This window comes from Neofelis nebulosa, chromosome 13, assembly GCF_028018385.1.
Source record: "Neofelis nebulosa isolate mNeoNeb1 chromosome 13, mNeoNeb1.pri, whole genome shotgun sequence".
Taxonomy (NCBI): domain Eukaryota; kingdom Metazoa; phylum Chordata; class Mammalia; order Carnivora; family Felidae; genus Neofelis; species Neofelis nebulosa.
In genome coordinates this window covers 32,897,114-32,924,306 of record NC_080794.1, presented here as the reverse complement: position 1 = coordinate 32,924,306, position 27,193 = coordinate 32,897,114, and the positions used below count along the sequence as shown (strand labels likewise).

At 33.8% G+C, this 27,193-nt stretch overlaps 2 protein-coding genes across 4 annotated transcripts in view; one reads left to right on the top strand and one right to left on the bottom strand.

Annotated features, from left to right (window-relative positions):
* The window catches only part of CTNNA3 (catenin alpha 3), a 1,807,132-nt gene that overhangs the window by 634,445 nt on the left and 1,145,494 nt on the right, over positions 1 to 27,193 (top strand). The gene's annotated exons all lie outside the window — the stretch shown is intronic.
* LRRTM3 (leucine rich repeat transmembrane neuronal 3) overlaps positions 6,552 to 27,193 on the bottom strand; it is a 160,502-nt gene continuing 139,860 nt past the window's right edge. Inside the window, exon 3 of the mRNA XM_058696470.1 lies at positions 6,552 to 8,341. Coding sequence (XP_058552453.1) covers positions 8,132 to 8,341 — 210 coding nt within the window. The 3' untranslated portion in view covers positions 6,552 to 8,131. The remainder of the gene's footprint in view (positions 8,342 to 27,193) is intronic.

Here is a 27,193-nt window from a genome sequence, read left to right as displayed (position 1 = left end):
ACTGGCAAGGAGCTTTGAAGGATGTATAATACAGTGAATGTAAGATTCCATCAAATCCCAAGGTAAGAAAATGTTGACATCACAAAGATCTCAAGTCTTTCTTCAGATAGCAGAGTTCAGAGTTCATTGTTTTTACCTAAATCTATTATACATTTGTAACCAGAGCTGGAATAGGCCATCCAGGCTGTTATCTCAAGACAGTAATTCCTTATTTTATGAATGAATATAAAATAAGACCCATAGATAATGAATGTTACAAGTGTCTACGTCAAAAACTGCTAGAGAGGATTTTAGAAACGATATTTCCAGCTCTCCGGTAGGTCTACCACTCTAATATTGCCTTATACCAGAGAAGAATGACAGGATTGATCCAGTCTTTCAGCACATCTTCATCATTCTGTTTAGGGCATTACCTTTATGAATCTGGGATTGAAAGCAAATATATTACTGATGTAAACTAGTAGGAACAGATGGAGTATATCTTAAATACAAGTTATTTCTCAGTAACAGAATTTAACTAGGTATATGTGAATTAATGTAATTACTCATTTTGTTGAAGCACTAATTTGCGGTTTATAGTTTTCGGACATTTCAAAATTGATCTTGAAAGAACATTTGGTATTTAGTTTGAATCTTTTATTATGACTTTTCACTTTCTCCCTGGAGAAATGATAGTGCTTTAACTAATTTTTATTCTTAATATTATTTCTTTTGGTACAGTTAATTCTATTAATCTATTGTTTGACATATATTGCCATCACAAATAATCTGTTTGCTTTTAGTCCCTAATGTCCATATTGGCCTTCACTGATGACATTAGATGCAAAATGTTGTAAATTTTAATTCTTAGTTTCAAAAGTTATCCACAGATCAATGACATTAAATCACATTTCTTTCACTTACCTCTTGGTATGTGTAATTTTTTGTCCTCTTCGTTATCGTCCACTGAATCTTCAACCCACATAGCAGGGTCATCTTTGTTATCCAAAATCAGAATTACTTTAGATTTTCAGCTAAAATTTTTGTATGGTGTAGTGGTGCCAGAATGAACACATGTAGTGATATTAGATGCAGGATGCGAGAGCTTCTTTCTTTCTGGATTTATTGTTTTAAACATATAGCATACTTTTATCACAGTTATAGTAGTGGTAGTTTTTAGTAGAAATGTGGCTTAGTATTTCACTGTCTCTTGAATTCCACAGTATAAAAGACAATGTGTTTTACGTGAATGCTACATGTTCAGGTAGTGTGATAGAGTTAAATGCTAATGTAGTTTCTGAATTATATCACCTTGGACTTGTGCAAGTTCAGGGAGAAATAGAAGATGTTTTTAGTCCAATGGTTTAATAAAAATCTCCTAGAGACAGTAATGGAATTGAGACTATTTAAAATATCATTTGTTAATAGCTGAGACTGAGGAAGATTCACTTGAAGATTGAATTTAAACATAAATGTAATTTATTTGGCCACCTGCATATAGTGATGAAAACATTTGCGTTGCCTTCACAAGGAAGATTGTTTTTTATTTAAACTGTATACTCTGTTCTGAATAATAGAACAAGCAGGGCCAACGTTATTATAAAGGCTGTCTTCTTGCCTCCTTTCTGGAGTGGTCTCCCACTGCACATATCATTTGGGTAAGTAAAAATTCTCCTTGAAAAATATTCCCACATAGGATCATTCATAGGAAATATCCTGCAACTCAAGCCATGTCATTGCCAGTTAACATTTTGTGACTGTATATTATTGGTGTTTTTCTTTGTGTTGTCATTTGCATGTGGTTACTTTATTGACTGTCGAGGTTTTGCTTCAAGTGACATCTTCCTTCTATACTTTGCCAGTTAAAGATTTTATTGTGGATACCCACTTATATTTTTGTTATAGTTTTATAATATAGCTAGGGAAATTGGAAATGGAAATACAACATGAATATTTGGGAATATCTTTTGAAGGGTTTTTATTTTAAATGTCCGCTCCTTTTAGGAAACAATGTATAAAACTTCAAGAAAGTAATGGACATTTATTTCCATTAAGTTGCTGACTTAAGATATTGAAGGAAATCTCTATACAGTGTGAAATAGTTTAAGCAATTTTTTATATTTAAGAATAGGAAAGTATATTACTTCTCTGCTGTCTTCACATCCCCTGTTAAAATATTTGAGTCAAATTATATTGATTATGGTTTTTTCTCACTTCTGAAAAGGGTGCTTACGGGGTGATAGGAGGACATCCCTAGAGTCTGATGAACTGGATATTATATCTGACTCTCTTGTATGAGCTTTGGCAAGTTATTCAATTATCACAATCCTTATTTTCCTTTTCTTTAGAATGGTGGCTATACCTGTTTCCTAAAAAGTTTTGAGAATGAGGTGGGGACAGCCCAGTGCCTGGTACATCATAAATCAGTTCTTTGCTCTTCCCCCACTTCTGGCTTTTCTACTGTTATATTATTATACCTGGGAGCAAATGATAAATTTTAGTTAAGTGAATAACTGTGTTGATTTAAGATTGTTTCAAATATTCCTGTTGAAAGAGCTAATGGGGAACAAAACCTATAAACAATACAATCTGTCAAGAAACAACCTGACCATTTTATGTATAGTTGTTTTTTGTTTTGCATTCCTCCAGTCAGGAAAAATGTTCAGCCAGGCTTAGCAAACTAGGTTCACATTGGCACAAGAAAGCACAAGAATTAATAATTTCAGACTACAATAAAAAAACAATTGAATGACTTGGTAAAAATAAATTCATTGGAATAGTATTTTGCAAAACTTAGCATGCATCAGATTAGCTCCAGAGACTCTGATTCAGCAAATTTAGGATGGGCCCAAAGGATTTACTCTTTTTTTTTTTTTTTTTTAATTTTTTAAAAGTAGGCTCCATGCCAAATGTGGGGCTTAAACTCACAACCGTGAGATCAGGAATCGCTCACTCTGCTGACTGAGCCAGCCAGGTGCCCAAGGATTTTCTTTTAATAGTAACTTTGAGGATATGCTACATAGCAAAAATTTAAACCAGTAAATAGAAAAAAAAAAAAAAACTGTCAACTTTATTCATCCATGTTATCTTAATACTATTTTTCCACATTAATCCAGGTAAATTCAATAAGTGAAATTGATTGAAAATGATCACACTACCGTGTCTATAGACTTGCTCAAAACCTAGAGTCAGTTCTTTATTTTACACAGCCTGAGGCAAAGACTGCATCATAGAACCTTCAATGCCATGCAGTACAGGTGTGCCGCATTATATAACACAAGATATATTGAAATCAACTTACAAATGATAAATTAGTGAGTGATGTTTCAGATTAGAAAACAAATAGGATTTACTTCAAGTATCCTTTATCACAAGGTCCCTTGATGCATTTGAAATATTACTTGATTTATTCAAAACCAATTTTTACTTAGCTTGTCAGTAAGACACACATATAAAACAAAATCTATAAATGTTTGGGAAAGAGGAGGAAGAAACTCAAGAGTTTTCTAAGTCCTAGATGGCTCAAGCACTCACTCTGTTGCTTTAAGTTCACTGTTCTTAATAGAAAAGTAAATAATCAACTGTGGACTTTTTAAAACATAAATTTTACCCTAAATTAAAAAATGTTAAATATAAACAGCCTCCTATCTCACATTGAAATCATAATGGAAGCCGTGAGAGAGCTTTGAAAATAACCCATCACCACTCTGGTGTATTCTTAAATGTTTCTTCCTCATATATAATTGATATTAAAATAAAGCACAGTTGCTGATTGTCAGTCTAATCTACCCTTGTGGTGGAGTCAGTTTTGAAAGCATGGATCCTGGATCTTCGGCGCTTGGTACCTCTCTAGTTAGAGACAGTGGTAGTGCATTGAGGTCATAGCAGTAGTTGGAAACTCTTAACTGAAAGACTAGTGCATCTGCATTCTTAACGGCATAGCTAACCCATCTAGACCTTGGGACTTTTTATGTGTTTCCAGGTCATTATGCTATTTATTACCCAGCGAGTTAAACCATTAAGAGGTATGTCAGTGTAAGATGTTACTGTTTTTTGCTGTAAAGATTTTTCACTGTTTTTCCTGAGGCTAAATATCTGCCAGTCCTACTTCCTCTTCCCTCCTGTACCTCCATCTACTCAGTACATCTGATCTTCTTTCTTCAAGCATACTAATAGTTCACATATGTTATCTATTTTCGTGCTTTCAGTTTCTTTACTTATTTTGAATGTTTAGGTTGAGAGATGATATCTGTTTTCTAGTCAGGAGCAGACATAACCAAATAAGGTCTTCACTCCCATTTACAGTGGCTTTATTTTAAAAAATATTTTTGCAAAGAGATATTGCTATTTCCAAGGAGTTTGTGGAGTCTGAAATGACTTCAGATAGGATTATGTAATTTGTCTTGAATGTTGAATGTAGACAAGTTTTCTTTCCTTCTAAAAATATAATTTATATTAAAATCTGTATGGTTTTATGGTTTTCTGGAACATTCAAGAGGGAATATAGAGAGTTGGTAAAAATGAGCAGATCAATAAAATACTACTTGCTTGTTAGAATATGTTTTGGCATCTATACATCAGTTTGGACAAATTACATTCCATTTTTATTAGGAGAATAGAGAAAATTATTAAGAAAGGTTTAAGAACACAATTTAAGTACTCTTGCTGAGATTAAAAAAAAGGAAAAAAAATATAAAAGTCTTCCCAATTAGCTCTGAATTGAGTATGTGTTCATTTGAACATGTGTTGAACATGTGTTGAACATCGCACTATGGATCTGTTTTATAACCCACGCAATCTCAATTTAGATGGTCTTTGATTTCTTTCCTTGTGGTTCTTGATTTTATGTCCATATCTTGGGCCTACATATATCCACTTGCTTGAAGCAACTCATCTGCACATTTACAAATGACATAATATGTTAAGAAATCTATGACTTGCTTTACTTTTTGAACAAAATTTTAATGTGAGAGCCAGAGTAGCACATAGAAAGAGTTCATTTAGCTCATATATTATACAGATAGAAGAACTGAGTTAAATTAGAGATTAAACAACATGACAAACATTTTTTTTTTCATTCTGTTCACTATCTCTGGAAATTCTCTGGCTCTGATCAGAGAGAAGGCTTTTAGTTTAGTGGAAAGACTAACAGGCTATGAATTTTGAGAATGGTTCATTTCCACCAATTATTAGCCTTGTGTTCTTGGGTAAGTCTCAACTTCTTTGAGATTAATGTGTCTTCATGGGATGGTTATGAAGACAAAATGCAATAATTTATATAAAATGTGGTTTATAAACCCCAAAACACTGCATAAATTTATTTTTTGCTGCAGCTTCTGTGGTTATTGTAACCATGCTGGGTCAAACTGCATTTTTTGATCCCAAACATATCAACATTTCTGTTGTTTAAATGAGCAATAGGCAGAGAGGGAGGAGACTTGGGGACAGGGTGGTTAGCAAGAGGAAGTAGGAGATCACTGAATACTGAAAAAGATAAGTTATAATTAAGGATTTTAGACACAAATATATAAGTTGCAAATGTATGATAAAGATTCTAGACATAGTTTCCTCTAAGAGGTTTTCACTCCCTTTTCCACCCTCCCCCATGGCCCTGAACATGGCAAAATAAAAATTAGGCAAACAAAAACCCAGCATCTTCTTTCTTTTTCTTGTAAAAGATCCTTTGGGTTTAATTTCAAATATGAGAAATCTAAAAATTCTTAGTTTATTCGGCTCTTACTGTATTAAGTTCTCAGATGCACAGAGCTGTGGTTCCAAGATGACTGCTTCTATTTATAGTTGTTTACTTAGATGAATTTAAAATGTTTAAAAAATGTTTGCTTAAGGAAGTCAAGGGCATACATTTGTGAACCTCCCTAGAACCTTATGTTTCTAAAAGTTATTTATCAATTTGAAAATGTCTGGAAATACATATAAAATGCTTTTTTTTACGCCAATTAAAAGATGCTTGATCTTTGCAAGGACAACTGCTGATGAAAAAAAGATTGCAAATGACATTTTGGTTTACATAACAAATAAAATTTTGCATCCAATTTCAGACCCACAAGAATAGATTTATAATTAATCCTCTATAAATTTGCTAACTATGCAAAACACAATCTCAATGTAGAGGATTAAGAATACTAAGAATAATATATTGCAAAGACATTAGAAATTGGAAAAAGTAAAGATGAAAATTAGTTGTAAAATGACAAAAAATTTTGAATAGCAAATAATTTATGCAAAATATGTTACGAAATCTGGGATGCTGAATAGTTGATATAAGTACTGAGACATGTAGTTTCATTTAAATTAGTCTTCCAATTTTTTTTACGACTGTATTTTCAAGAAAAATTTGCTGTACATTTTTAAAGTTTATTCCTCTTTAAGTTGCTCTTAAATTTGCCATGATAAATCTGCATAAAACTAGACTTTTGTAGGTATAATTTCTTTGGAATAAATAAGAAATTAAAAACTTGACATTGGTCTTAACAAATTCTTTTCTTCATTGTTTTTGATTGTGTTTGACCCCTGTTGGATTGACATAAAATGACAACATAAAAAGGCATCTCTCCTAGTGCAATTCAATTGAAACTTGTAGTTTTATAATAAAAAACACACAAAAGAATGTGTGGATACCATAGATAAAATAACATTTTCAAACAATAACCTGTGTCAAGCAAACAACAGAAACAAGTTGATTATTTCAGCCTCTGAAAAGTTAGGTTTTCATAATTTCACTTAAATTAACTTTATAATACAAATTACATAATCACTATATGATCTGGGGTGGCTTCAAATTACTCTGGGTTATTTTTCAGATAATTTAGAAGCAAATCTCATTATGGATGGCAATATAAACAATTTAGAACATATTAAAAGATATTCACAGTTTACTTGTGTTATAAAGTTCTCCACCATGGCTCATATCTATACTGAATGAGCTATCAATGTTTAGAGTTCTTCTCCAGGAGAGAATTGATGTAGCACACAAAGTGAAAATTTTCACAAAGTTCCTTTGAGATGTTCCCAAAATATAGCCTTGCAGTTCTAAATGAAAAGTTGTCTTAAAAACCAGGCACATTTTGCACTAACTGATGGTTATTTTTAGGTAAACCACTTTGGGTTAATTAGGAGAAAATTTGCTACTGTACAATTATTATGCTCTATCCTTCCCACCTTGGCCTGAAAATAATGAGATGTAACAAGTTTTTCTTTGTCACTGGCAGCTGCACCTTTTAAGTGTATCAAAGTCTGTTGCTGTGGTTACAGCCTTTGTTTCCAGTGATGTTTTGTCCATGCTTCCCCCTACCGTTAACAATGGGTTACTCAAAATAATGAAATAATGAGTCAATTCATTCAGAAATATGTTGTTAAAATATCCCTCTTTGTCATTACATGTCACTGCTTAGAAACTAGGCTGTAATTCAAGGCAACAGTTAAGTCTGAGAAGAAGTGTTAAAAAAATCTTTGATTTTTTTTTTTTTCATTTATAAGAAAAACCTGCCTATGTAATTGAAGAACCTCTTACAAGTCTCAACAATTAAATCCTTTTTGGTTAATGTATTATTTCTGGAACAAGTAGATAAAATTCTACGCAGTAAGCATGATAAAAATCGTGCATGTTTCGCACAGCACAGAATTTTAGAGTAAAGGTTTCTGGGCACAAAAGCAGTAACAAAACAGTCCCTACAAAACTGAGTAACTCTGAATAACACAAGAAATAAATTTTTGTTAATTTAAAATCTTAGAAACTGAAATGTGTAAAGTTTGTAAAGTAAAATGTAATTAAATTATGGTACTGTACATATCAGTTGTTTCTATAATTGAAACTTTACAATATGAAAAATACATTAGCTCTGTACAGTTTTTACAGGTAGGTAGGATGAGTTTTGAAAAAAAAGATTCTTTTTCTGTTTTCAGGGTCATACTCTGTTTAAGTCAAAAAAATACTGCACAACTTAGCTAATTACAAAGTGTAGACTTGAAACAATTCATGTCTTCTTTATTTCATGAATAGATCTTGGACTTTTGTTTGACAGGGGATTTTTGTTTTGTTTTGTTTTGAGAGTCCACAATGAACAAATCTTCCTCATTTTTGTCCTTGAGGTTACAAAGTTTGGTGGCAACCCTTGGCTACCGCTTAGCTCAGTTAAGTCAGCTGCTGTTTATGGTCACTGATTTGGCCAGCTGTTGTGATTGTGCTCAGGTCCAGCTCAGTCTCTAGGTGTGTTTCCATCGTATCTTCCTGTGCATTCGTTTCAAAGGACTTATGAGAGAGAAGTTCATGATGCACCCCACAGTAACTTATTGTGGGCTGGTCGTATGCCAGAAAGGTTGACACATTCATTGATAAAGGTATCTGGGGAAAAAATGACATGAGAAAAGTCAGTTATAAAACGACAAACCACTTTGGGGGCAAGATTTGATGACTATGAAGTGCTAACCTGACTAACCTCTACGGTTGTATCTGTGGCTCAAGTGTCCCCACACTATCCTAACTGATGTCCCTCATTCTCATTCATACTAGTAAGGACAATACAACAGCTTTAAAGCCTGGGATGGACCTGCTCAATTCTTAATTCAAATTATCAGATAAATAGTCGCCTAAGTGATTCTGAAAATGCTGTAAGCTTTATTGACGAAGTCAGAAAATGCTTTTACTCACTAGGGTAAAATTGTGCTTTTAGAACTAAGAAAAGTATTATTTACTTATATCTGGTATTGGAATACACTAGAATGGTGGTTCTCAAACTTTATCATGCATAAAAATCACCTCCCCCTTCTTCACCTCCATCCCAAACTCCCCTGAATTTCTGATTCAGTAGGTGAGGGGGGGAGGGTAATGCCTAGAATTTGCATTTCTTACAATTTCCCCCTTTTGATGCTAGTGATGTTAATCTACATACAATACTTTGAGAACCATTGCAGGAAGAGAATTGTCTAGGCAAGTCATTCTGGATCTTCTTACTCAATAATTTATTGATATCTGTTTTACTATCAAAAGGTTTTGAAACATTAATGTCTGTAGTTTGGTCCATATATCTAAAATTTAGGCTTAGGGAACTCCTAGGGAGACTCTTTGGCTCCTATGAAGTTCAAAAAAGCAGCAAAGGATGATGTTAGTTTGAAGGAACCAGTGATAAAAATAAGGAAGGGACTCCCTTGCAAATTGTAGCTTAATGAAGAAAGCAATTAGAAAGATCTGTGAAAAAAGCAAGAGTAATCAATGTGAGCAGAAGGGAAATACACAGGTTGCACAGAAAGAGTAGTCTGAAATGTGATTTGATTATCAAAATCTAGAGATTATTTCCATTTTTTTCAGTGAAATAATAAAAATTTGTTCTAAAAAGTAGGCAGAGTTGAGGAAACTTCAGCCCCAATCTCTGTTTAATATCCCAATTACTAATTCATGTTGTTGAATGGCCTTGGATAAAAACTTCTACCATTCTTGCTTGGTGAATGTATCAAATATATTTCTGTTTGAGCATATTAGACTGAATTCCTTTCTGATCTCAGCTGAGATTAGAGCCTAAAGCTAAGAAAAATAGAATGTCTAGGTTTTGTTCTTTTGTTGACTCCTTATCCTTTTCTCCCTGGATAAGAACCCTCTTGGGCAGTTTTCTTTCCATCCCAGCCCTTCTATCCGTATTTATTTTTCCTTCAGTAAAAATTGGTTGAACAAGTATTTTCTTGTGTTCTTGAACAAAAGAATTCACTTCTTTTGAGATTATTGTTTATTTTTTAATATGGGCATTTCAGTGTATCAAATGTGTAGGGTTTAGTCCTTGGAGGCAGAAATGCAATCCCATTCATTAAATTAAATTCCTCAGTAACTCTTCCTATTTATGTGGACTTAAAAACAAAATTAAAGCATGCAGTTGTCTGATACATGAATAAAACACTTTAAACATACACTTTAAAAAATAGCCAAGAAAGATCATAAAGGAAATGATAGGATGCTTCCAAAAATGCTCATTTAATATAAGAATTCCTATTGTTACTGATGAACTATTCAGTTAAAATATATTATTATGCAAAAGTAATTGTACAGCATGAATAGATCTGAGTTATAGGAGAGAACGAAAATAGAACGAAAATAGAACTGTTTACATTAGCCTCTGGGAAATCAATGCTCTGTAATGTGTTATGGGTCATATATCTGTAGGATTTTATATAGTTGTTCTTATTTGTCATGGAAACTTCTGCTTCCTGGCTCACTTGGAATTAACTCTACTGTGAATAATTTGTAATTTCTATGGTGACTATTTATGAAAAACAGTAAACCATGACACATTTAGTGTGTGTGTGTGTGTGTGTGTGTGTGTGTGTGTGAATACAGACAATTTCTTGCTTGGTTTAAAATCTACAGGCTGCTGGTGTCCAGAGTGCAAGTCCTAATTTGTACTGTTATCAGTTAGGTCTCATTATTCACTTAAAAATCCCACATATTTTCTTTAGAGAGTTTCTTTTTTTTGGATATGTCTTAGTTTGAAATACATAACCCCACAGTTATACTTTTTCAATATCAAGTCATATTTTTCACATTTTAATATTTCTGAATTTGGAGTGGTACTTAAAATCAATGTGAATGTTCAACATGTATTTTCTTCTGTGCAACTATCAGTGATTCTTAGTTAATGACATCTTAATATCAAGAAAATAACTGGTAAGATGTACCAGTAAGAATTTAGCAGCTAACCATATCTGAATATAGCATCACAGTAAATTTTCCAAGCTTGACTTAAATGATTTTGAAAGTCTAAGAATTAGCATTGGATATATTCACATGTACATTTGTAGGACTACATACATATATTTATGCATATACATACACAGTATATAACCATATGCATAAATACACATATATATATAATATTGTGGTCAATACTTATGATTTCAAAATCATTTAACTCTGTGAAAAATACAAATTTTGATGATACATCAGTGTTGGACAACTATTTCATATTTGCTACTTATATAAGATATGCATATAGATATACTACATATAATAATAATATATTTATTTATTTAAAGAAGTGTTTTGACTTTTTTCAAAAAGCAGTTGCTAGTGACTTTATACTTGTTCATCTTGATGCCTCTGCTTTCAATTTCTGTACATAGCTGATTTCTAAGAGTAGCCTCGGGTTTTGCTACGGTATGTGCAATTTGATGTGTGTTTGGGGATTGGTTAATAATATTTGTTTCAGTCCTTCCAAACATGAGCTTTGGTAGTTTTACTTACAGTCAAAGTACCAAGATATGTCCTTGGTATTATTTGAGTAATATTAAGAAACAATGGAAAATATCTTCCCTACTGGCTTAGGTAGGGATTCCCATCTTGAAAATTTTATTATTAATTATTATTTTGGTTCCTAAGTATTGAGGCAGTTGATGAAATGGAAGTGTTATATGATGAGAGTAGTGTAAGCAATTATCAGCATTGCAGGTTGGTTTCCTAGGAGTGTCAAAGTTGGCTTAGATGTCACCTCAGGTCCTACCTTAATTTCTTTAGGATTTTTGTAGTGGTTTCTCTGTCTAGCTACCTGAGCAGCTGTGGCCATTTGTTCCATCTCTTGGTCAACAACTGCCTGGACATATCTGTAACATCTTCCTCATCATCACTATCATTCATTGAGCATGTACACTGTGCTGGGTACCATGCCACATGCTGGACTAGGACTAGGGTCATCTTATTTAAGTTTCTCAAAGGTTGCTTGAGGTAAATATAATTTTCCCCATTTTACAGTTGAGGAAACTAAGATAGTTTATGTAGTCTACAATCACTTACTTGGTGAATTGCAGAAGTAGTTGCCTGACTTCTTCATCACTACATTTTACTGCTTATTTATCACTTTATCTAACTAGCACTGTCCTTGGAGCCTAGAGAAGTGAACACAATGTAATGTGCCTGATAACTATTTAGACACCAGTTCTCAACATTTGAATCTTATTTTCAGTAGGGTGAACACAGATTTCCTGTGCTACACCATACATTTATGATACTGCTTTGCACACTGGGCCCTCAGAAAATAAGCAGTTTATCAGGGATTTATGTGTGTAAGTGGTGATGGCTCAAAATCAGAGCTGTCTGCTTCTTACAAAGCTCATATTGGTTAATTCAAAGTGTAAGGAGAAGGGTCTAATTTGGAGAACATTCTGGGCTAGGACAGGAACTTTACATATACTCTCAGATACAAATATGTGTAAGATATTTTAGGGAGACCTTTAGGGATTTTAAAGCTAAATTTCTGTGTTGACTTGGAAGTTGGTAGAAATTTTTCCAATTAAGTGATGTTAAACTTTTCTTTACACCAAAAAATGCGAAAGGTTAGGAACCTCAATCAATCTGTAGTTTGATTATTTTGTTTCCTATTAAATAATAGTTGCTTTATTTCTTTCTGTATGTAAACATGGTTATAGGTAGGTGCTGGGGGGACAGTAGGAAAGGGGAAGTGAGAAACAAACATGAATAAGACATTATTTCTACTCTTTGGCAAAATCATAGACTAGTAAGGAAAATAGATAAAATAATGCAAGAGAGTGAAGGAAGACAATGGATGGGGTGAGCTGGGATACAAGTTATTGTGTGTTATGTATAAGGACATATATATGTATATATATGTATATTCATATGTGTATGCATACTGTGCTCTGATTTGCTGATTCTACTAATTATATCGTTCATCCTTTGTGGGTGCATAACAAACCAGCCATCTTTCTTGTTTGGAAATAATGTTGTTATTTTCCAGATTTATTGGCAAGAGCCAATTTTGCTGAGAAGTGATTTACATTTACTTTTATAGACTCTCCCACAGAGATACTATATTTTACTTTGAAGCTGATTTATCTGTTTGAAGAGCAATCTATCTCTTGGAACTCTTTAGCATTCTAATGGTTAATTTGTGTAAGTACAACAGACTGTTGGATCATTAATTTTAATTATTTTGATTCTAGTAGTAATTTATTTTAAAAATTTTTCAGGAAGAAATTAATTAAGAGCCTGAACTTATGTTATGCTACCTTTAAACTTTAAAAAACCCTAACTTTTTAAATATTTTAAAATTATTACATGTAATCCAGACTTTGACATTAATTTTGGTATTTTGAAGAGCTAAGTTGCCAACTAAAGTAAGAATAGCTATCCTGAGATCAAAAGTATATGATAATAAGGCAAGGACTCAATATGATTTTGAAAATTTTCCAGTGTCTGGAACTTGAGAATAATGTGAAATAAAGCATTACATACAAGAGGGTAATAATTATTCTAGTGTCTTTTGTGTCAAAAATATAGTGAACTCCTGCAGAATGAAATTATAAAGTGAAAAAAAAAATCAAGTTTCACTTAAAAGGTCTTAGTTCTCCTTGCACCAAAATGCATTTGGAGTAAAAAGAAAACAAATTCTGAATTTTATGTGTGTCTTGCAAATTTGTAATTTTAGTAGTGTCCCCACTCCATCTAAGTAATGGAGAATCTTATAAAATTCAGGTCCCCTTATCTTTGCAATTTCTAAAAATATATCTTAAATATTTAAATGATGTTTCCACTTGTGAATGTATTTTGTCTTTACAAAACAATTTGTTTCTATTCCAGATTTGCAATGAGAAATAAATGGGAGCTGGCTACATATACATTGGTTTTCATAATTTCACATGCTAGTGTCTACAAAAGCAAATAGAAATATTCATTCATTAATTTATTCACTTCAACAAAGATTTGTTGAATGCCTTCTCTGGGCCTGGTGCTGTGTGTTAGATGCTGGAGGTAAACCAAGTGCTTGTCCTTAAAGCTTCTGGTTGGAATATAAACCATTCTAACATGTTTAGCAAGTGGAAGAGAGAGGAGTTCATATAGAAAGAGAGTTTCTCTTTTCCCCAACTGGCATTTCTGTCGTATTCATTCATTCTTGTTCTTGCTCTCTCTTCCTTGAATTATTAATGAACTGCCTCAATACTTTTATGGTATGTATATTTTGAAGGTCTGTCTTCTGTGGTCCTTATTTGTACATGTATTTTATTTTATGTTAGACCATAACCTTCTTGAGCATAAAATCTATGATCAATCACATTTCCCTACGGCTTATATCATTTCACATGGTGCCTTAAACATAGTAAGTACTAAATATGTATTCAATGAATCAATGAACACATGAATGTATGAAATAGTAGAGTAAAGGGTATTTAGTATAGCCTGGGAAGAAATTAAAAACCATCGCAGGATGACTGGGCTTTATGGGAACTACATGGCTAAGAAAATCTGCTACAGTCTAATGATGTTAAGACCAGGCTATTATGACTCTAGGATAGAAGTAGAGGGCTACAATGAATTTCCAAAAATACATACTAATGATGAGGCACATAGTGCTGTGTTACAATGTTTACAATCCTTGTTTACTTTTTATTTTATTTTAATTATTTAAACCTTTTATTATTAATTTTACTTTAAAACATTAATATATTATATTTTATTATGTGAAGTATTAGTTACATGTTTGAAATATATAAAAATTTTAAAAACAATATTAAAAATAAAATATTCTTAATTTGGTGATTTTCCTCCTAAAAATCGCAGAATGTTTTATCTGTGCTTTGTCCTTTAATACCTTCCACACCTGCATTTTTCAGACTCTAGTGCTCCCTGGAAACACAGCCCGTGATCTCCAAGAGTTTGGTTCACCTGCCAAATTAGCTCTCCCAGTCATGGACTCTGCTCAGGATCCTTCTGTGTTAACCTCTGTTTTATTTTTGTAGTGGCAGTAGAAAGTGATGTTTCTCTTTTACTGAGGCAAAGCAAAATGCCCCAAACTGTTTTCATTTACATGCAAATCTTTCTGCACAGTCCGATGCCTGCTAAATTGGCACAGTTGCCAGGTAAAGTGATGGGACCCAAATTGAGACTATGACTCAAAGGCCCCACTGATCTTGATGCTGTGTTTCCAAATCTGTTTCTTCATACTGTTGTGCAATGAGGTGCAGTTGCTAATCAGTTTTAAAACAATCTCCTTTTTTTTCTTTTTTCTTCCTCCCCTCCCCGGAAATTGTAGTTACAATAGTCCACTTAAGGATCATATAATGATGATACAGCAGTTGATATTTTTAATATAGATTTGTATAAATCTGTGAATGAGTGAAAATCATCAATTGCATTCAACACTTCAAAACAAACAACAAATTATAGTGTTTGGCACTGCTACAGACGTGTCTGGTGTAAGAACTCTTTGTATCTGTGACTGACAGGGCACTTCAGTCTCATGTTGGGGTACTGTATGGGATTTCTCTGAACATAGGCATTTATATTTGGTTTTCTGTCATGATTTCTGATATCCTACCTGCTTTCCAACTGGTTTTTTACTCCCTGCTAGCTTATTGGAGTTTTGACCTTCTTCATAAAATGGGCTGTCCATTTCTGACATACCTGATCTTGAGAACTTATCCTACATTGGCAGGATTTTGATATCCAGACTCTCTTTGGGGTTCTCATTTCTATTGAGGACCCAGAGAGCTGTACCTTAGGATTCCCTGAATCTTGTATTGGTCTTCCAAACAGGCTTTCAAATGATATGATTATCTACTGATTAGAAAAGAGTTTTTCTTCAACCTTATTTTTAAATTAGTTCAGGTGTTTTTGTTGAGATTATCTCCAAACTAAATGAGATAATATTCTATATCAGTTGCATAAAAATCTTACACTTCAGGATTTAGTTCACATAATACTTCCTATATGAAAACCCATCAGATAATTTGATTCTGTAGTGATGAGCTCCCGCTATGAATTTCTTCAGAATTTCAATGTATATAAGTATCAACATGTACCATTTCTTCCATCCATCCATCTATCCATACAACCATCATTTAGTATTCTTGGGATACTGAATGAACAAAATCAATTCCTTTGAACAAGCCAGCAGTTATACAATACTGTTTTTCCTAGGTGGGTGGAAGTGTGTGTAAGTTATGGAAATCGAGAGAAAGCCTCTGAGCCTTTATATAGGTAACATCATGTTTGAGCTGGCCAGCTTGGTCTTATTTATAATATTGCTGTTATTTCATTTATGTTAACATGATCTATATAGACTATAAATTTTATAGAGAATAAAGATTTTTTAGAGTTTTACAGGCTTGTGTATTAGTAAAATTTTGAAAATTCTTGTTAGTAGAAAGACTGGCAGTGAACAGAACTACTCACAAAGTTTACATTTATATACTTATGTTTGTAATGAAGATACAAGATCTTCAGATAAAGTTGAGCTAATAGATATAGTTAATCTAATTCATTACAAGTAGTTCATTAATATAATTTAATAATTATCAATATATTAATGATTAATTTATGGTTTCAAATTTTATATGACACAAAGATTACAAAATTTAATAAGTATTTCCTTATAATACAGCTTTTATTCTAATACAGTAAAATAACTCTTGTTGACATTTAAATAGATTAACTTCTAACTTGTGTTAGCACATACAGATTGTATAAGGGGTGACTATCATTAGAGTGATTGGAATTAATGTTAGGAGTAGGGAGTATCTAGCTCTGGCCAGTGTTTTACCTATATGGTCTCACTTAATTTTAGTCTCTTTCTGTCTGTCTGTCTGTCTGTCTGTCTCTCTCTCTCTCTCAGTTTCATCTAGCACTTACAAACTGTAATTTTCTGGGTTCATTTTCTCTTACCTTACTTCATAGGCTGTAGTATGTCTGTCTTAACTTCTTAATAATATGGGACAGCTAAATGATTGTATCTTTGATGAGGGTTATGTGATCAGCTACATATATACACAGATAATCTTTTTCAACTATGGCTTTGATCAAACTAATTAAAAATAAAGTACGTAAAGGAAAAATGTGAAGTGTTATGTCTTAATGGTCCACCTTATTTCATTACCAATATTGTGATTTGGTTTTAGCTGTAGGTTCAAAGTAGATATCAAATGCAGTTTAAAAATCAAAGTATTTTAGCCCATATTTAGACTTTAAAACTCAAGCCTGAGGTTGCATAACAATCTTCATTATCATCAGAGTACCTTAGTCAGAGAGTATGTTACAGTTCCTTTTAATGTGGCTGGATATTCAGTAATACACAAGGCACAACTATAAAATAATACAAGGGAATTTTACGTTTTTATTATTGTTTCCTAATTGTTAGGTCCTACAATTATACTGCTAACCAATGACCAGAATGATATGAGATAAGTGATGAAGGAAAGGATGAACCTTAATTTACAGACATATACTCCAGATAGAATTTCTACGGGGTACAGTCTTCCTTGTGAAAAGTTAACTTTATACCATTATGGATAGTATGAAAAATTCATAATTTTTCATTCTATTATTTAAGTACCTATTATCAAAATATCAAGATTAAAAAGGAAAAACTGATACAAATCTTTAAAAAACACACAATTAAGGAAATCTAATATAAGGGATAGGACATCTAAACTAATCTAAGGTGCAAAATGTTTCTTATAATTTTCTCATGGCTACTAAAGAAGTTCTCACCTGAATGAACCTCTGAATAGAGTTATAAAAAATTTTTAAATTAATATACTCTTAATATCTGATTTTGGCCCCTCAGATTTAGTTTTAAATTTTATAAATGGAATTCTGATATTACATGAGATAATATAGGCATATTATATATAGTCACAGTATATTATATATTATGTATAATTTATAATATATAATAAGTATACTTATATATATAAGCATATTTTCTGTATATGAACATAATATATGTTTGTGTATAAATACATACACACACAACTTGGAAATGGTTAGTGACTTTTTCCCAATAAGAACATGTTTGGTATTTTCTTCCTATTACCCTTTCTCACTAGTAAGTATTTGTGGAATTCTCACTTCAGGCATACAATTGTGCCAAACGTTTGAGGATAATTCAAGGCACGACACATCTGAGGATAGATTGTCTACTATCACTGAGTTTCTATCCTCATTTAGAATATATGAATGTCAAGCTAAAAAACTGGTAAACTGGAGACTAGTTATAAGTATAAATACTAAGAGAGAAGGCTTTCAGTGTGTGATATTTTGTGCTTATTTGTAAGGAAACACTATAGCCTGTGATTTCACCCTCTTTCTGAGAAATTTTGTCAAAACAAGGCATCTCTTTTTTGAACAGGTGTTGACTTCGGAAAATGATTATTATCAACTGAATTTATTGTGTCTTTGTCTCATCCTAATAAAGAACCGAATAGATTTTTCTTACCTTTTATTTTTTTTTTCTTTTCTCATATGCTTTTTTTGGCTTAAGCTTACATTTTCATAAAATATAGTTTTTGTAAGTAAATCAGATTCTTAAAAGTATATAATGGGAATAATCCCAAATACCTATGGGAAGAACGAATGTATTTTGAATGGCTTATTTTCAATGATTTTATATTTTTTTGTTATAGGACATGAAACTGGGACACATACCAGTGACAGTGTAGGGACAAAGCTATATAGTTTCTTAGTACTAGGTTCTTATTGTTGAACTGTAATCACAAGTGACTGAATAATGCAGGTTTTCTTAGTCTTTTTGAAGAATTTAAAAATACAAATTAAGAATGAAAAAATTCTAGAAAATAAGAACAGTTCATGTATAATTCAAATGTAGTTAAAATTCCAAGAACATTGTTGAAATTTTGTACTGAGTAGACAATGAAAAGTAACACCATGAGATAGGGTCATTCTGTTTTAGGAATGGTGTTGGCAGGAAAAAGAAAACTACACTATGTAGCAATTTTTAGCATTAAACAACATTTCCTAGATAGCCACACGAAAGAACATTGACAAATTTATTGGATCTGTTGGCTGACAATTTTTCTAATTGTACCTCACAGTGTGTTCAGTTAGAGGGCAACTATGTGACTTATATTTGTGTCATGGTGCTGGAGCTACATCTTAGGCCCTTTCTTTTTACTTGAGGACATTGGCAACGTGTGTGTGTGTGTGTGTGTGTGTGTGTGTGTGTGTTTTAAGTATATTTATTTATTTTTGAGAGACAGAGAGTACAAATGGGAGAGGTAAAGAAAGAGAGGATGAGAGAGAGAATCCCAAGCAGGGCCTGCACTGTCAGCCCACAGCCTGATGCTGGGCTCAGACTCACCAACTGTGAGATCATGACCTGAGCTGAAATCAGAAAGTTGGAGGTTTAATGGACTGAGCCACCAGGTGCCCCAACAACATGGTTTTGAAGAAAGGAAGACTCTTTCTCTAATAAATTAGATAGCTCCTGTGGGTATTTGAAAGGATTCAAAGTTTAAGAATTTTAATAATGCAGAAGTCTTTATACCAGTATGCTTAGTGGTCCCCTGATCACACTTGCCCTTCCTGATCCAAGGGGCACAGCTGCTTTATGGTCAGAACACACAGGTGGCTTCTCTCAGAATGCATGACTACCACAGAAATGCCTGCCTGGTTCAGCATTCAAGTTACACTCTGCTCATAAGAATTTAATTAATATAGGTTGACAGTTTCTGGTCACCAAAATCTGGTTAGTGTCTTGACTCATAATACTGTGGTCAATTCCCTGGACTACCCAGGTTGGAGGTGCTTTTATTAGTTCTAGAGCTTGACATCTGATCTTTAAGATCTCTTTTAGTGCTCACATTTTGAAATTTTCTTCTCTGTGCTGATACAGAATAGATACTTTATCTTTAAAAAAAAAGCATGTACTTGGGGGAGAAAAGGCCCTTCCTTTTCTATATTCCCACCTCATTCCTTCAGAGATTTCTTCTCCTGTGGACCAGCTGAGCAATTCATAGATTCAGTGAGTCCCTAAGAGCCCCATAGAGTAATTGAGAATTTGGGAGGAAGGAAAATGATTCTCAACTTCATGGTGTAGGAAATGCATTTCTAGAGACTGGGGCCTTGAGTATAGCCCTTTCCAAATCTGCTTGGGGGTTTAGGGTTTTCAACTTATGCCACGAGCGATATTGATTAAGCATTTTCTGCCTTGCCCATTAGCTCTCCCTTCTGCTCAGTGCTGTAGTGAAATCACAATTTGTGCCATGGAAATCACTGAGGCAATAAATCCAGCACTTATGACTTCAATGTATTATTGAGAAGAGAGCACAGATGGACTATAAGGGAGCAAGCAGTTGTTCAAACCAACTAATATCTTTGATAATTAATAAATGTAACAGGGGAAATGAACAGCAAATGAAGGAGTAACTGATCTAATTTTTAACTAAAACACAGCATAAAAAATTCTTTTATTTGCAATTTCTAAAAATTCTCTCCATAGCTTTGAAAGACAATCTTTTCGTCCTGAGACCACTGAGTGCAATCTCAATGACCTTGTAATGCAAAGAGAATGAACATATTCTATGTCTGTTGTCTGTAATCACTTTGGGTCCAGCTTAAATTTCTACCCAATGTAGTATGAGTATCCCTGTTTATTGAACACCAGCTAGATTTCGGGACCTGTACTAGGTACTGGTAATTTAAAGATAACTGAAGAATGGTTCCTGTTTTCAAGGAGCTTCTGGTTTCTAAGAGGGATCCATGCATGTAAATATAAACAGTGAGTAAGCTCAGCCTTAATGGGGTTATGCAGTGGCCTCAGAGGAAAGCATGATACACTCTGCTAGGCTGGAGTCAGGAAACTCTTCATAAAGAGAACTCCTAAGCTAAGCCTTGAAGGAAGAATAAGAAACTCCCTAGGGGAAAAACAGACCATCCTAGGTAGAAGCACAGAGGCATGAGACAGATGACAGGATGGCTGGTCCAGGGGGCTGGAACGACTTAAATGGCAGGAGCAAGTATTGGATACGGAGGAGCAGCAACAGGTATCCATATGGTTTATGAGAAAACAGCAAAATGATAGGTGAGAGGTGATGAGGGCCTGAGGTCAGGTGTAAGTACTAACAGTGCAGATGGAAAGAGAAGGGTCAGTCTCCATCACTTACCAGGTGGGTGACCTTGGGCGAGTTCATTAACCGCTCTGAGCCACAATATTGGTGTTGGTTAAATGAAGGTAATAATCCCTACCTTACAGTGTTGTTATTAGCACTGGAGATAATATATGTGTGATTCCTGGAATAGTAAGTTCTCAGCAAGTGAGAGGGATGATTATAATATTATTCCCGATTGACTGAAACACTCCATCGTGTCCTGTGTTCTTTTTCTACATAGCTCTGCTTGTCACTTTCATATCATTGTTCAATATATAGCTGAAACGAGCTCAGAGAATTAAGCATTTTTTAAATGCTTCTGCCAACACTCATTTTTCCAGTAATTATTAGTGTTGCCACATTAATCTATATTTGAGATGCAATCAAGTTGAAGTGCTCAAAAATTTATTAGCTTCGTCTATTTGAAGGAAGGAGAAAGAAACATTTGGACATTATTAGAATGGTTGGCTTATTAGTGAAAAGTATTCATAGTTCAAATATCAAATATCAACTAAATTGAAAGGACTGAGAATTGTAATTCTAGAATAGGAATCTGATTTACTGTTTAACTTTGGACATGTAATTTCACCTTTTCTCTGCATATCTATAAAATGAGGAAGATAATGACTCCTGATTAAATACTGGTTGAAAGGCTTAAGCATAATAAAGACAACAAAAATAACTTTCCTCTCTGAGGAGAAAAAAATTGTGTCAGCAAATCTGTTGATTTGTTGGGACTTAACAATAAAACACTCTAGATGGGAATTATATCCAGAGTCCAGGTTTTTTCATTAGCATCAGATTCTCCAAATGTATTCCTGACTTCCAAAATTTTGTTCCATACCTCAGTAGTTTTGTTTTAAATGATAAACAGCAAAATCTCTGTGAAAGGTAGACATTAACTTGCTGGCGTTTCTCTTCCCACCCCCATATAGATGCTGTAAAATAAGTGGAAAAATACAATTTCAAAACCTAATCCAGCAGAAAATGTCTCTAACCTGCAAAACAATCTACTTGTTTATGTAACATGGATGACTTCTTTTTCTTGAAAGAAAGTGTCTCTTTATAAAGACATGCAAGCATTTGGGGTTATCACTCATCCTGGTTTCCCCTTGCTCCCTTTTTCTTGCCTCTCTGGATCCTACCAGGAGCCAGGTTAAATTCTAACAATTATAGGAAGCCTTTAGAAAAAAACAAAACCAAAAAACTTCTATAAACATGCTTCTCTGCGCTGTAGCAGTTTGTTATTTTACTCCTTCCTCAGTACTTCATGAAAGCTGCTATGTTAGTGACTATCTTATGATGAATTTTGCCTTATCTTCCCAATTATATCATAGATGCTTGAGAGCAACTACTTTGCCTTTCCATTGTCTTTCCTAGTCCAGAGGAGATATTTGTAGATTTATTGGCTTCTTTGGGGCTTTCCAAACCCAGATATACAAGTTTTACCTGATATTGCACATCTCTCAGATCTTAGATTTAGGTCCTGCTCTGTTCCTGCATTCCTTTTGTGTCTGTGGCAGAAAGTTGGCAGCAAGCTGGGCCATGGACATTCATATCTGTGTTTATGGTGGTTTCTTTAATCCCTAGGACACTTCCCTTGGGTTTATAAAGCAGACTTTCTTATGCACAGCATGTGCTTATAAATCAATCTCAAAAATATCCCAACACAAAAAATATGGCCAGCAGAGCATGAGGGAAACCAAACTGGGAATGCAAATCTTGTCTCTAAAACTTATAAATATGGATTATGCCTTGTCCTCCCAAATATTGTGAATTATTGGTGACTTTAAATTCATGTGTAGGTTCTAGTTGAAGTGGATTAAGAGTGTCTTAGAAATTGTATTCCAATTTAAGAAAACTCTTAATGGGAGCCAAATTATACCAAAATTTTAAGTCACATAATCAAATGAAGTGCTTACTGCAGTGTGTTGACATTTTCTGTCTCTCTCTGCTTTTGCATTCTCATAATTATATTTGGCCTGCTATACTCACTGTGAATTTTGAGGATTCTGATATTAAGATGACATCAGAAAAAAATTGTAAACCATAATAATTGCCTTGATTCTGTTTTCCTAGGTTATTTAGAGGGAGTAACATTTTATTGCTCTCTCAATCGCTTCCCTGCTGATTTCCTTCTTCACCTTCTTAGAGACACAAATGCACACAACACACACACACACAAACACACACATGCACAAACACAATCATGCTATAAAACAGTCATATGTTAGGGATTTCTACATTGTACATTGATTTGTTAGTAGGCCTTGTAGCTGTATGGTCTTAGAAGTAGATAGAAGTCTCTTTAGAACTTGGAATTGCACTGGGGAAAAGTCACTCTTCAGGCCCATTTTAGGGTGTTTACTGAGCTTAGCAAAATGTCTGAAAATAGTATTCTTTAAATGGGGGGATTCCAGGATACCTTTGTATGTGGTGGTTCCTGTGAGGGAATGCCCTTAAACTGAAGTTTGGATAACTTGGATTTACTTGGTCAAAGTGTGATCCTGACCTAGGACCTAGTATATATGTCCTACTAGTTCACTATTATCCAAGCTAATACATAAGTTTGAAATGGGACTTTCTAAGCTCTTGCTGTGTTTTATATTTTAAATCACTCCTGCTCTCATTCTTCTTTCTTTTCCCATTCCACCCTTTCTTTTTTCTTTATTAATTGCTTCATCCATTCGATAAATGATCATTGAACATGCATTATGTGTCAGCTGCTATCCGAGGTGCTAGTGTGATGAGTAAACAAAAATAGATATTATAGTAAGGGGATACACATTAAACACATAATCACAAAAAGATATAAATTTTGATGTTGGTTATGGAGGATAAGTACAGGGAACTAGTCTTGCAGGGAGATACATCATGGAAGGTTTCCCTAAAAATGTTTCATGAGAATTGAGGTGAGTGAATAGATGAGTGAAGGTGGGAGGAAGCATGCGTCAAGCCGAACTAACATGGCAAAAGATCAGAGACAGCCATGTGAAGGAGAGACCAGAACAGTGGAACTAGAAACTACAGCATGGGACTGGAGGTGTAGGCAGAGGCTAGTTTGAGATGGGACCAATTTTAGGTTTGTTTGTTTGTTCATCAGGTTTAGATGTTATAAACCAATTGGAAGCCATTGAAGGATTTTAAGCAGGAAAGTGACATGAATTGCTTCATAGTTACAAAAAGAGCATTCTGAAGAGGAGAGAGAATTAGAGGCAAGAGTGGATGTGTGCAAACGCTGTTAGGAGGCTACTGGAGGATCCATTAGAGAAGTCAGAAGACACTGTGGATGGGGGTGATAGCCATGAGGTGGAGGGAATTCCATAAATGTCAGGAACATTTAGTAGAGGGACAGAATCTGGTGAAGGGATTAGAAATGGGGCTGAGTAAGAAAGTCTCAAAGATATTTGGGTTTCTGGATGCACAAATGCCCTGATTTGGAGAGCATTCACTGGAACAGCATTCACTACAAGGGAATGGGTTCACAGTTGCTTTGTGAGTTTGGTGTTAGATATGATAAAAATGTAGAGATTTTGACATAGCCTCATGGAGATGTTGGAGAGGGACTTTGTTCAACTCTGGGTCTCAGAAGAGAGGTCTGGGCCAGAATAATCAGCATGACAATCAGAGACCATATCAACTGGTTTTGCTTGTTTGTTTTAGTAGGGTATGTTTCTAAAGCTAAATTGAACATTTCTTTTTAAATGTTTTCCTTGTTTATGTTGTAGTATTGTTATTTACTCCCTTACCAAAATTTACAATTCAATATTATTATTGTTAATGGTTGTTTTTTAACTATAGTCACCATATTGAACATTAGGTCCAGTACTATTTTAATGCTTTATTTATTTTTTAAATGTAATGTGATTAGGAAACATGATGTTTGAATTAAATTTTTTGAGAAACACCCTTAGATTTTGAAAATCAGATTCCTTTATACCCTCAAATGAATCTGACTTACTTTAAAGGATAAGAGCTTTGCATTCTAATGGAATCCTAGAAATCAGTTTTTGGAGATAAAGTTGTATGTTGGTCCCCTTATGTGTTGGCTCTGTAATTGTGGATTGTGATGCATGTGTACTTTTCTCATCTCCCTATCACTAACCAGCAAAGGGACTTAAGCAAGTCACCAACCTTGCTGGGACCTCATTACTTATCTGTTGAAGAGAGGATTGTATTAACATGATCCCCAAGATTCATTTTGGCCTTAAGAATCTATGAAGACAGCATTACTCTTCAGAAAATAGGATTAAGGATGGGGAGAGATACTGGAAAAGGTTTAGATCCCTGGAAGAACTGAATCTTCTGAAATTATTCAGGATCTAGTAAAGGGGAGTTTATACTTAAAAAAGAAATCTTTCTACACATGCTGAAAGACAGTTAAATCGCTGCTAAAAATGTGAAATGGAGGTGATCAACATTTCCAAAGGCAGTTAAGTAGTGCTACATTTTACTGGTAAATTCTATCATTCTTAAAAAAAATGAAATAGAGTTTCTATAAAAATGGAGAAAAGGGAAATTGCATGTGAGGTGTAAAATACCATCTGTGCTTCTGGATCTATTCCATGTTTCACACCTCAGTGAAGGAAATTATTGATTGAAAGCTCAGATTTTGCTGGCTACATGTAAAAGCTTCCTGTATTGCTTACCATGCATTTTAAAAATAGGTGGCTTTGAATTTGTCAGTTAATTTTAGCCGCATTTTCCCAGGCCTCCCAACTGAGGAAGCATGCTTTTAGTAAACCTAGAATTCAATTAATATCCAACTCAATTAATAGTAATGAGCACTTACAGCGTGCCAGGCAACATGTCAGGCACTTTGCATTAGCCTCAAACTTTGAATGTTTATAACAGCTTTTCCTTTGCCTCCACGTGGCAGTGTGGGTCCACCTAATTTCCTGGACTGGAGAGCTTCATCTGTATCTTTGACAAATATTAAACATTAGCAGAACAGCAGGTTTGCAGTCTCATAAAGTTTCAGGAGTTTGTCTTAAGTATCTCCAATCTACTTATCTTGTCTCTTTCCCACTTTAATAATGGCAGACGTCACATTTGTGCTCAGGCCCAAGTCAACTCTGCTCTCATTTACTTCTAACCATGAATTTGAGTAAAATTGATGCCTCTCTCAGGGTTATTTTTTTCCTAATCTTATTGCTAATTATGGGATGAAATACTTGTTCCTGTTAATAGAGTTTTAAATGTAGACCACTACTATTTATACTTCTAGGTAAGGGGGGATTTGGGATTTGATGTTTTATTTTTTCAGATTTAGATTTTTGGCCATTATGTTCGATGTTAAACTTACTCAATTAAAAATATATTAAATGGCATTTATTTGCAGAGAAATTCTTAGAAGCAACACAGAACACCCAAATTGTATCCTTCTTCTTTAAGCCACAGTCACTGGAAATGTATCTTTGAATTTTTCAGGTGCCAACAGCTTTGGGAAAACAAACATATTAATAGAAGCTCAAAGTAGACAACTCAGGTGCCACACACATCCCTAAGTACTTAAAGAGAGGGGATCAGTTACATAGGTGTTTGCTTAATATGTTAAGAGGGAGATAGAGAGTCACATATTTTTAGAATTAAATCTGCCTTGTTAGAATACTGACCATTTTAGCGGTAGTTTGATTCTTAAATGTGTAAGATCTATATATAGTAAGAAATATATATAATATGTAGTATATGTACATCGATATAATATATATACATATATAGAATATGTATATATTCTATATATATAATGAAATCCTTTAACTCTTCTATAAAACCTTAGTAATATTAAGAGTTTGTGTTCTATATACACATCTTTGGCTTCTGTAAGAGAGAATTTATAAACATTTCTCTTTGGGTAATAGAATTGTCTGTTTTTAGAAGATCATTCACTAGCTAAATTTTTATGATAAGATTTAGAAGTATTTACTTGAAATTGTTTTGATAATCCAGTAGATCTGGGTATAACTGTGTAAAATAAATATCTGTATCTGAACCAAGAAAATCTCTATAATTAATTACATTTTAGACATTAGGCATTGAGTTATGAGAATCTGTGATTCTTGAGTTATAAGAATCTGTGACAAAAGGCTCTACTTTTTGCTAAGTATTTTTATGAGCTTTTATTCATTTTGCAAGCTTTCATCTCAGTCTTCGTAACTCTATTTTGTATTTTTTTGTCTTTGATTATGTGATTTTTTTTGCTCTTTTGTTCACATGACTTTAAAAACAGCTCATCAGTTACCTTCTTCTGTAACTATATTAATCTTTATACGATTTTCCATCTCTTCTCCTTCACTGAGCTTTATGACAGCAGTTA